The 12,513-nt window shown below is 38.3% G+C and overlaps 1 protein-coding gene and 1 long non-coding RNA gene across 4 annotated transcripts in view; both read right to left on the bottom strand.

Annotated features, from left to right (window-relative positions):
• SNX7 (sorting nexin 7) overlaps positions 1 to 12,513 on the bottom strand; it is an 87,712-nt gene that overhangs the window by 51,207 nt on the left and 23,992 nt on the right. For all 3 annotated transcript variants that reach the window (XM_032487160.1, XM_032487162.1, XM_032487161.1), the window contains exons 2-5: positions 11,541 to 11,723; positions 6,227 to 6,337; positions 5,702 to 5,866; positions 3,468 to 3,666 (exon numbers count right to left, since the gene is read on the bottom strand). In XM_032487160.1, coding sequence (XP_032343051.1) covers positions 3,468 to 3,666; positions 5,702 to 5,866; positions 6,227 to 6,337; positions 11,541 to 11,723 — 658 coding nt within the window. The remainder of the gene's footprint in view (positions 1 to 3,467; positions 3,667 to 5,701; positions 5,867 to 6,226; positions 6,338 to 11,540; positions 11,724 to 12,513) is intronic.
• Positions 9,229 to 10,652, bottom strand: LOC116665904. The gene is made up of 3 exons (XR_004322687.1): positions 10,622 to 10,652; positions 9,707 to 9,768; positions 9,229 to 9,266 (listed from the first exon to the last, which is right to left on the bottom strand). It is a non-coding gene; the product is annotated as an uncharacterized LOC116665904 (long non-coding RNA).

Below are 12,513 nucleotides of genomic sequence, written 5' to 3'. Positions count from 1 at the left end.
CCTGGCACAAGTACATCTCTTCTGTTTCTGTTCCAAAGGATTCTTAGGTGCCCAGCACACTTCGGTACTTGGCCCATTCTATTATAATAACTCACATACTCCTGGCCATATGCTCCTTAAACCAGGGGCTGAGTCTTATTATTTTTTTAATCTCATAGCCTAATACAGAATGTGTTCAATAAATATTTGCATATCAACAAAAGAATAAATGAACAACACAAGACTATTCAATGTTTGATAAGCCATTTATTCAAAAATTTGGACTTCATTCTAAAATCTGAATATTCTTCTATGTTTGCTTTCATACTATCAACTTTGAATGACAGATGGCTTTTTATGGTAGAGAATGTATAAGCTGAGAGCACTTTATGTCTAATATTCACATAAATACAATGAATCTCTGTGTAACCATCGTACTACTCATTAGGGTTAGTTGAAATATGTCATATTGCTCTAAAATAAACTTTTTACTGAACTACTAAAATTTCAAAAGTTTATATGATCAAGTAAACTGAAAAAGATTCAAAAAATTAAAAAACAATAGAAATGTCAGTTGTCATCTAAGGAAGATGTTAGGTTTAATGACCACTGGAGCCCTTCAAAGTTGCACATTCCCGATCTAGGCCTAGCTTTTATTTTAGTTCATGGCCATACTAAACTAATATTTCTAGAAAAGAAAATGTTCTCCTTCATTTCTTTTCTCTATTTGTGTATATAGCAATGTGTGTCATTAAACCTGTGCAGTACTTGTTTTTATACATAGAGCTTCTCTGAAATTCTGAACTCTACTTACATAGCACTCAAGTCGCATTTGTGTGCAAACACTTATGAGTTGCACTGTAACTTGTCTGTTCATATATCTGTTTCCCCAACTGGACTGTGAGCTCAAAGACCGGTACTATCTTATCCTTCCATTCGTCTTTAGCACAAAGCAGGAGCACAACATGTGATCAATACAAATTTGCCAAATAAATTGGAAAAAACAAAAGGACACAAAATTTAAGGAAAAAAACTGAATAAAAAGTGAGAAAGAGAAACTTCCAGTTATGATCACCAAATTCTTTCTGATTTGAATATTTATGAAATGCCCTATGTAGCTTAGACTCCCAGAAAAGAAAAGAAGATTCCATCATTTGGAAGATTCCATCATCTCATCTTCACATTCAAAAGACCACGACGTCCCTCAAGTCTGGGCCAGTGCGCATTCACGCCTTGAAAATAAGAGCTCACGTTTATAAAGTCTACCACAAAATCCAGCTTTCCTTCTGAGCATGTCACAAACACCGGCGTATATCAATGATTTTAAGTCGTCCCTTGCACCAGCAAATGTAAAGCACACGGATATTCTACAGAACTCTTCAAGTGTCAGGTTTGCAGGGGCCTCTCTGAACTGCGACATCACTTACCCAGGCATCCAGTTCTATTAAGAATCTGCTTAATAGAACTGGAATCACAAAATCTAGTTAAAACAATTAGCTTCTTGACTTTTTTTAAAAATGGCAAATGGTAAATACAAAGGCAGACCAAGAAGGCTTAAATTATTAAGCTCTATTTAGTCACCACAATGACCTCACCTAGTATCCATGTAAGGAAAAGGAAGCTAGAGAAAGGGCTACATACATTCATACATTTCTCTCTCTCTCTTACTAACCAATCAATTCTTGATAAAGCAGATTTTCCTACCACCAAATCTTACATTCATTCGTTTATTTTTTAAATTATTGAACAGGTTTTAATTGGGAACCTACGATGTGATGTGTTAAGCACCATCTAAAACACTAAAACAAAACAAGCCTTTTCCCTTTTTGTCCTGATGGAACTTAGTTTAGTAGGGGACACAGACAATAAAGAAATAAACTATCAACATAAGGACGCTAAGCAGTTCATCTCTAAATCCAATTTACATTTGAAAATATATTTTCTGACGTAGCCATCTATTTTTAATGTAGGTAAATACCATTAGAAAATTAGTAAAAAGTCATTACAGAATTAGAAAAAAATCATCATGGAATAAAGCCTAACTTGAAAATAGGAAAAGGGATGTATTTTCCAATATATAAATCTTTCCGCTGTTCTTGGTCAAGCTTAAAATATTTATCGTCCTCCCCCCACCCCCCCAAATCACAAGAAAATATAGAAACGCTATTTCCTGAAACATCACTTCTTTGATTCTGAGCTATGGTCCACGTGAACACTGGAGACCAACTACATCCAAAGTACTAAGCTCTTTATTATCTGTGAACGGGAACAAGAACAGCTAGTGATTAATTAAAGGAAATGGAAACTGGCCATGACTACATTCAAAATCACTGAGGAATCAGAAATTTTCACAATACATCGGAGAATAAGCTACACCTTGAAGGAGGAATTCGAACTTAATGTCATGTGATTCCTCTGTAAGGAGCTTGGAAGTCACCATTCAGTCCAACAAGTAAAACGCTGAGCAGCCTGAAAAACCAGCAACTTTTCTTGGATCTGGGAGAGAGGGGAGGACATGGGACAAACCGCTGCCCGCAAGACTGGAAAGGCAGACACGTGAGTACACGTGTGAATCCTGGCTTCCTGCAGCAGAGATGCAAAAGCAGAAACCACTTGTGCAACCAGTGCTGGGGCAGGGGGACTGGAACCATCAGGGACCAGCTGCTGGAGGCTCCATGTGGACAACTCAGGGTTAAAACCTTGAGAGGAACCGAGTCATGGGGGGCCAGTGGGCACGCCAGAGCACTGCGACATTTACCCCCAGGAGCATGCACAGTAAGTACTGGATAAAAACTATTCTGCTCCTGCAAGGGGAGGGAAAATGGAACCCTTCTGAAATAGCCAGAATGCTCTGTTCGTCTTAACAAGGCCTGCCCTCACGAGAGACAAGTTAACCAGGGCCTAACCTGCTGGGGTGTTATCAGAGCCTAACTGACCTGGAGGAAGGGAAACACCCAACTCCAGCCCCCTCTGGCCAATCCATCCCAACCAAAAAGGGGAGGAAAAAAACCTGACGTTTTGTGACGTTCACAGTTCAGAGGCACAGGCTCACTGAAAGCTCCAGATCTAACCATGGGGTTCCAGAGCGCCTCTCCTCCCCCAGCACCTCACCACCACACCACTAAAGGACCAGTTACAGAAGTGCCTTTTACCAGTACATCGTGTCCAGCTACAAAGAAAAAAAAGCTACAAAAATTACTGAAAGACAAGAAATACAATTTAAAGAAAGAGCAAGCATCAGAGCCCGACCTGGCAGGGATGTTGGAATTATCAGACCAGGGACTTACAACAACTATGATTGATACGCGAAGGGATCTAACAGGTGAAGCAGACAGCACGCAGTGACAGACGGGCCTGTAAGCAGAGACGGAGACCCCAGGAAGGACCGGAAAGAAACGCTAAGTGACGCCGGCTCACTGCACCAGCAAACGGGAAGCTCCACCAGCAGCTGAACAGCCTTGAAATCACATTTCAGGGATTCTACCTACCCCTTTCTTCCTTGTAGATTCTCTGCGATATTTTATCTATCAAATTTATCTTCTGGCTAAATAATTCAATGAAGTTATTCATTTCCATGAACTCCTCTGGGCGGCTTTTAACGCCTCTCATTGAAAACGCAACCGCTCTGACGGTCTGCCCCACCCGGCTGAGCAGTCCAGGGCCTTGCTTCTTGTGAGAAGAGAGCTCCTAGAAACAGAAAAGTGAAATGTTTGTGATAAAGTGAACCATGACATTCCAAAACCAACAACTAAAAAAGAAACCTCATTAGAAGAATTAAATAAAGATAGTAAAAATGTTTCGTGTCCATCTTTTTTTTTTTCATGTTAATTTGAAGCCGGTGAGTGTAGGTATGGCTCTTCCTTTAAATCTCAGTCTCCGTGACAACATTCCTTTTCAGAGTGCTCAGGTCAGATATTCATACAAGTTTCCCCAGAGCATGGATCTCTCAAAGAACAAGGCTGAACAGAGGGCATCACACTTAAGGAGATGCCGGAGAAGGTAAGAAGGGTGCTGTGAGAGGACATCTGTGTTCAAGAACAGAAATTTAATAGAAAAATGATCGAGAGAAGATTTCTCAGAGTCTAATCTACTCCCTGGAAAAAAAAAATTGGAACACGTCATTAATTCTTTAGTTAAAATAATAGCTAGCATTTATTAAGAGCTTAATATGTAACAGATGCTGCACTTACATTGTTATGTGCGTAACTTCCAACAACTCTCTGAAGTAGCTTCTATGATTATCCTCATTTTACAGGAGAAAATAGAGGCACAGGGAGGTCGAGGAGCTTCCTCAGGGCCGGGGAGCAATGAAGCGGTGCACAAGGACCGGAGCCCTGGCAGCCCGTTTCCTGTGCCTTCACTGCTCAGCACTAACTTTGGTCTCCTTAAAGTCACTGGAGAGTTGGTAAACAGACACTTCCTGACCTTAGCTCTTCAACCAACTTAACTGGGTAAACTGTGACACCACCTACCACTGGCTGGCTGTTTTTGGAGAAAGATTTTTAATAAGATATGTAACTAGCTGTTTCCTAGTTAACCTAGGAGGGTCAGCTACCGACTTGCAAAGTAGAAATGCTATTAAAAAAAATGCACTCCACAAAAGTATCCCCTCATAAGCACAGCATACTAAACACAGCACCACGAAGGAGGACAGGGGATTCTGATGATGGATTACATAGAAGTTGAAAAGTAACACACACACAGATCTATAAACAACAATGCTGACTCTCAAACCCATTGATAAAAATATTATTAAGTATTATTTACCCAAATATTAAACAATATTATTATCTTTCTCCAGATCTTCTTTCCTGAAGGTCTTACACAAAATAAAATATAAACTTGTTTATTTCCACGTCAGGATGATTCTGTGTGCAAGCACTAACAGACGCCATCCTTGACCAGGTGACACGTCTACCCAGGAGCGCTACGGGTACAGTAAGCGTTATCAGAAGCAGCACGAGTCGTAACTGGCAAGCTGTTACTGCAACTGTTGACTGCAGAGAACGCTTCTAACAAGCACTAAGGGTCTGGAGTCAGGCCACATACTCATCTCACATAAGTCACCCTGGGCTTCCAGACAGCAAGCGCTGCCAAGATAGAGATGCATCATTTCTTAGCTTCTATCACTTGGCAACAACTGAAAGATATAAAACTAGACATTGGTCAGTAAGCGTTTAATATTGACCATTTGTTCTATCCTTCATCTTTCTTGGTGAGTTATGTATTCATAGAAGAAAAGGAAAAAGAAAAGCAATATATAAGTTTTCTATATTAGAATCAGACCCTCTTCAATTAGGTACCCGAAGGAAAAGCAAGGAAATTGTATTATCATCTATCCATCCATCTATCCATCTATTTAATAAAAACTTTTATCCTAATTTGAAAAGCCCTGACCCATTATTAGTCAAAACAGTGTCAATTAAAATTTTATGTATTTTCAGTACTGGCCATATATGGAAGGAGTACCCTGACATTTAAAAAAAAATTCAGCTACAAGAGAAAGATGAGTATGTATATGTGAGAAAAATACAAGATTTCCATAACGTTTATATGCAGACCTGACACAGGGGTATAGCTGAGGGCTATCTCCAGTGTTCAAAATCCACCTTAATCCAAGGACACTGCTACCTGATTCATAAAAGCAAGTAAGAGGAAGCATATAACCCTCTACACATACAGATAGCAAAGGATTATATGAGGATAAATCAAAATTCTTTACCCAAGCTTGTGCAGTAAGAAAAACTTTGAAGTCTTCATTAAACGTTAGAGTTGGATGATCAGCAATTCGGTTCAAAAACTTATGCAATGCCTTCCTGCGTGTCTCGATGAAGTCATCATTAAAGCGTTCCACCATTCCTTTCACTATAAACTTTTCTGGCAATGGCTAAGGCAAAAAAAAATCTTTTTTAAAGGTATCTGAGCATTATGCGGCACACGATCATATGGAATTCTACATTTTTTTCTTTTTGGAAGACGATTTGAACGTGTGATAATTTCTTACAAAAATAATAGTTTCAAAATTCACAATGTGAGAGCCAAACACTGTAAAATCTTAACACATTACAATGATTTAAAAAAAAAAAAAAGAACAAATCTGTATAGAGATTGAACAGTTTATATAAACAAATGTTTCGAAGATAAATGGATTACACAGAATTAAAGGTCTGAAATTGGGTTTTAGGCATGTTAACGATTCACGAGACAAAATGGCAGCTACTCTATGAAAAGAAACATGCAGACTTACTGGAATAATCAGAGTGGGGTGTGCTTCTTCAAGTTTTTCTTTCAACCAAAGGAAATCTTGATAACGTCTCCTAACTTCAAATTCGCTGGAGTCAAATTCCCCCCGAGATGTCTGAAGAAAGGAGGAGAAAACCACAGCACATGGAATAGAAGACAGAAGACATTTGCCTAATGTTATTTTAGACATCCTGAAATAAATGGGTCTCTAAGAAAAATTAACAAATTCTAATTATTCAGTGTTTGTCAGCCTATCCTTTTTTTTTCTTTTTGCAGTCATCAATTGATGGAGCAGATGAAACAAAGCAAACTTTCCAGTATTTCCAGAAAGAAAGCAAACATCATGCTCAAATTTAAATCCAAACTGAAAAATCTGTCTTAGAGCAACCATCTGTCTTCCACAAGATTTTAACTACTATTATCTTTGGCATGGCTTTCTCGCTAACAAGAAAGTGTGTTCTGAATTTAGGTTTCAAATGTATTTCTTTTCTCAAGAAGATCAGAATTCAGGATTTGAGGAAAGTTCTACTTTTGCAATTTGGAAAAGAACCTGAACATAACTGCGAATAAAATGTTTTCCTGGAATTTGCTCAAATGAATTGCTTTGCTAAAATTTGATTTTAGTATATGAAAATTCTAACATTATATGGAGTGTTATTACCACTGTTTAAAAAATGTTATTAATGAAAATTTTAATGTGAAAAGAAAATCTTTCTGTCATTTCTCAAGGAATTTTATTTTGAGCAATATGCCTAAAAGCCTAAAAATTAAGCAAATACATTAAAATATCTGTTTTCAACAAACCAAAATTGAATTCCAACACATATGACAAGAAGAACGCAGGTACAATATCAACCTCACTTCTATTACCTGAATCCCAAGCCAAATACAAAAATAGCCTAGATAATGCATCCTCACCTCTCATTTTAAAAAGTCACTTGTGTAAATTTTTAAGAAAATTATACACAGTAATATTAAGTTTGAGATTTTCCTGGAGGAGTCAATATGGAATAACACATTACACATTTCACACTCCCCAGAAGTACCAATCACCCACACAGATGAACACAAGTGTAAAATTAAGCAGTTCAAGCCAAAATAAGATGCAATCTTAATTGTCATAAAATAAAGCTCACAAAAGCTACACTTGCCAAAGTTTATTCTTTTAAAATGAATGTTTAGAATATGATACAATATATCTTAGCAAAACATTCCCTTTTTAGTGGGAAAAAGTGGAGGTAAATGAGATGCAGAAGTCTAAGGAACTACATGTTCAAAAAACATTACAAAATCTTAACTATTATGCAAAATGGTATAAGTTGTGGAAATGGTAAAAATAGGAAAACTAAATCTGGTAGAAACACAGTTTAACAACATATATACAAGTTGGTATGTGTATATCTGTATGTAAATACACACACACACACACACACATATGCACACAAAACACGGTTAGAATCACTCATTAAACAATACTTACTGACCACCTCCTCATACCAGGCACAAATGAACAGACTCACTCCTGATTTCGAGGAAAATAAGTTGGTATAACTAACAATAAAAACACTCAAACACTGGGCAGTTAAAATAAGATTGAGCTTTAAATGTCCTCAAGAATTTCCAACACTTTAAGAAAACATAAAAGAACCCTGTGTAAACTCCGGCAAGAGGAAGATACAAAATCAAGTCAAATAACTGGCTGATTCTGTCCTCAATACTCTGCCATTGACCTAAAATAATTCTCTAACCTACTATAATAACAGAAGAAACCAGGAGAAGTACAAGTGCATTCTTTCTTCCCACTATAAGATTTCATTGTACTTCTCAAGGGCTATAAGTAAAATATTATTTGTGTTCCAAATGAACTTTTTGGAACACGAATTCTTTCTAAGTTGGAAATTTGTCATCAAACCCTATTATTCTACTGATTGGGGGCTTAATCTCCACCTTCTAATCTAGAATACAGTTTTCCATGGAAGGTAAATTGTAAATGGTATTTAATTTTTCATGTCTGACCATAAAAGCTTGGGCACTTGAAGTTGAGGACTAATGGGCTCATGCGATCTACACCTCAATGTGCGTTTATTCAACACATACTGACCTTTGATCAAGGGTGAACAGTGACCCTAGGCTTGGAGGATTTAGAAAACTGTTTTCCACGGAAAATGAATCTTAGAATCAAGAATATTGGGGAGGAGGGAGTAGCTCAGTGGTAGAGTGCATGCCTAGCATGAATGAGGTCCTGGGTTCGATCCCCAGTGCCCCCATTAAGTTAATTAATTAATTAATTAATTAATTAATTAATATATATACTTTCACCCCCACCTGCACACTGGCAGGCATTTATGAGTTTGTCTTCATGATAAGGATGTAAGAGGACAGATTCCTATTAAGTCACTTAGTTCTTACTCCCACATGTCCTAAGAGGACGCCCATCTCTAGATCTCCAAAAGAGAAAGCTCTTCTTTAAAGCAGATATTCTGACCTGGAGAATAATGGGTAATTTACCGTAAGGGGAACGGATGCCAGGAATGTGGGCTTCCTGATACAATTATTTACAGTCAGGTCATACTTCAGTATTCCTAAGTAGGAGACTGCCAGTGTACACGCGGGTACGTGAATGTGTGCATCTACCCTTAGAATCTTAGTGTCCGCGGCTACAAATATTCCCCAGGAAACCACCTCTAAATCTTCAAATTAGATGGAGTACCCAGGCTCATACAATTCTACACTTTTCTGTCATAGTACTTGTAATTATTAATTAAGTATATAATTTTTAACCTCCATCACCGTCCTAGATTGGAAACTACATGAAGGTAGACAATATGTCCGCCTTGACTGCTGGTGTTCCCTCAATACAGCATAGTGCCCAGGACACAACTGGCACTCCACAAAACTTCAATGCCTATATGAGTAAATGAACAAAGGCTAATACGCGAGTAAGAAGAAAGGACTATGTATGACAGCATGATACACGTCTACTAAAGTGTCTGTGTATTTGTACCTGTGATGCGTATTTCAGTAAATATGGCGAGGTCTATGTACTAGGACGCAATAAAAGTAACCAGAAGAAGAACAAAGGGAGTTAGTTCATAATAGTTAAGCAGAAAGACAGTTTGCCATAAGCAAAGACAGAAGCACAAATATCACCTGAAAGTAAACTGTTGGATTTAAATCCCAGCTCAGCTAATCACTATATCATGTAGCCTTCGGCAAGTTATTGAGTGTCAGCATCCTCACTCACAAAATGGGGGTAAATCATAAGACTTAAACGTTTTAGGATTGTGATGAGATTTAAATAGGTTAATATGTACAAAGTGGTTAGAACACTGCGGGGCACAAAGTAGTCCCACGATAAAAGTGAGTTGAACACACCTGCAATATGATCACTAGTACTACTGCTGCTCGCATTACTGTTACCACGACTACTGCTAGGACTACTGCGAGAGCAGCGTGCTTAAAGTCTGGTGGAAATATGGGTAACTCTTCAGAACTGTATGTCTTTGATTAGGATGAAATCCACAGGATGGCTTATAAAGCGTCTTCCTGAAAGAAACAAATGAGGAGGAAATAATTCAGCTCCACAAATTCTTTGCTAGAAAGGATGATAACAATGGATGACTACAATTATAACAGTAGTAACAAGAGAAATCTGGCTCTATTCTAATAGTATGTCTGTATTAACACGTTAAAAATTCACGAAGACCTTATGAGGTTAGTACCGTTATCTTATTTACAAATGAGGAGAGTACACAGAGAGAGGTTAATTAAGTAGCAAGGAAGGTGGGGAATCAAGATTCAGCTCCATGCCGCCTTGCTCTGCAGCCTCTTGATATGACCGTGATACCATAATTTTCTTTCCTCCCTTCATGGCATCAAAAGATTGAATTGCTTGCTTACTGTATCCCAAGGATTGTGTTTAGAATTGCGGATAGCTTAAGATACAATAACCTTCCTTGAGAAGCTCACAGGCTCATTTGGGAATAAATACAAATAAACACAGTTACTGACCTACATGCAGGTAGGTGGCGATTACTGAATACGTACTACATGTCAGGCACTTTGCTAAGTGTCTTACACTGATTACCCTAAATTAATTCTTACAGCAACTCTGCAGAATCAGGTTCTACTATCGTTTCACTTTTATAGATTAAAAAAAAAAAAACCTGAGGCTTAGAAGGATTAAATACAGGCTTTTGATTTCTTTGCTACACTGACTCTGATGTCAGGAGTTCAGTTAGAACCGTGTGAGAAAACAGAAGAGGGCTCTCAGCTGCAGGGGCAGAGGAGACCATTTTGAGTTGTATCTTGAAAAATAAACAGTAGTTCTTCTGTCTCAAAGTGGGAAGGACATACCAGACAGAATAAGTGCATGCAAAGTCATGAGAGCAAGAAATACCCTAGACTATCCAGATGAAAGTCGTTCCACAAGAGTGGAACGCGTGGGTATCAGAAGTGGGGAGAAGGAGGTGAGTCAGATATAGCAGGTAGCCGCCAAACTGAGAAGTTCTCTGTACACAGCACAAAGGAGTTTGATCTTTGTTCTGTCGGAAGGGAGGCGCCAAGGAAGGTGTTAAAAAGCTGAGATCAGATAAATATGCTTTTATGCGCCATAACCAACAGCAGGGTTGAGATTACACTGGAAGAAGTGATGATAGGTAAGGGTCCAGATGCTTTTCGGCTACAAAAGAGAGGGAGGATGAGGCTTCATAAGCAAAATATTATCGCTCACAGACAGAATTCTTCAAGGTTCTATGACACAAAGCACTTAAAAAAAAGACTACACTATTTGGTTGCTTTATTTTGTCAGAGTATACTGTCTTTTTGCAGAGCCTTGTCCTAGGATTGAGGAGACTTGGGTTCTAGATCTACTCTGCTCTTGCAATATTAATGACGAACCGTATCTCATACAGAAGATAAAGTGGCCACTGGCTCTTGTTGGGAAAACAAATGGAATTATTTTTTTGTCATCTTTAGAAGAAACGTGAATACAAAATATTATACCATGCTCTTAACCAGTTGTTTTCTTTATTAGCAAACTGAGGCGCTTTTCCAAATATATTTCTTTATAATTTTTAAACTAAAAACTTAAATTTTTCCTATTTTAAGAAACGCAACTGCTAAAACATGACTGTTAACGCAAGTTAATCTGATTTCACACAGAACAAGTGAAGGACAGATAAGACGCAATGTCTTGGTTGAAAACCAGAAGTCAGTTCAGTTAAGATTCTCTAAGTTGAGTGTCAGAGTGAGCAAGAAGCAGTTCCTCAAGTTCAAAGAAGAAACTGTAGTCAAGAAAACGTTCATTAGTTATTTACCTTAGTAATAATCCTGTAAGTAACGAAAGTTTCAATCGTGGTGACGTGGCTTTCGGGTTCATCAACGGTGATGAAGAGATCTTTCACATCTGGTTCATCTTCAAACTTGACCTGGTTTATCATCGACAAGGGGGATGTTGGCATCATAGGGCTGAAGGAATTCATGTCCATCAGTGAGGCATCCTAGGAAGAAAACATTCAAAAATTAACATTTGTAGAAAAAAAAGTTAAGCCCCTCTTTTTTCTTAGACACCACAAATATTAATCAAATATGTCAAGAACCGAAAGGATAACTGGACTCCTGGTTAAATAAGGTATGTATTTTGTCTCTGCTTCCTCTTAAAATCCCACTTTAAAAATAATAGTAAAAAAACAACCAAAACCAAAACAAGACAAAAAGGCATAAAAAGGCATAAACCCTCAGGTAAAAAAGAAGAGACTAATAAGGAAAGTCAATGATTTTTTGGGAACCGGAAATCTGACAGTCGAGTGGTAACTGAAAAGCCATGCAGAGAAAGCTGGAGTAAACCGAGGAGAGAATGGCAAACGAGGAGGGAGATGGCACATTCATCCCAGAGACTCGCAGAGACTCAAGAATTAGAGGCACCAGAAACCTGTGGACATAGAGCTAAATCAGAGGACTGGTTGAAAAACTAATAAAACAAAAAGGAGTTAGTACCTCAGATTCCTTCACCTACCGCATGCAATCAGATGACTTTTCTTCCCCAGTTTTGCAGAAAACTAGAAATTTACTTTCCGGAGAGTGTCTCTGAACTCAAAGGCACCAGATAGGATGGAGGGAGAGAGAGGTCCTATGAAAATACAGATATCAAGGGAAGTCCTACACACCTAGATGGAATGACATCCAGCCCTTTCCCCTTATCTGGCCCCAAGAACGTGGGCAGCAAGATGTAAAACCCCACACAATGGCTGGAGGCTTCCTCTCTTAGCTGATCATTCCAAGACAAAATTG

Source organism: Camelus ferus, chromosome 9 (genome assembly GCF_009834535.1).
Source record: "Camelus ferus isolate YT-003-E chromosome 9, BCGSAC_Cfer_1.0, whole genome shotgun sequence".
Taxonomy (NCBI): domain Eukaryota; kingdom Metazoa; phylum Chordata; class Mammalia; order Artiodactyla; family Camelidae; genus Camelus; species Camelus ferus.
This window is presented reverse-complemented; position numbering and strand designations above follow the sequence as displayed.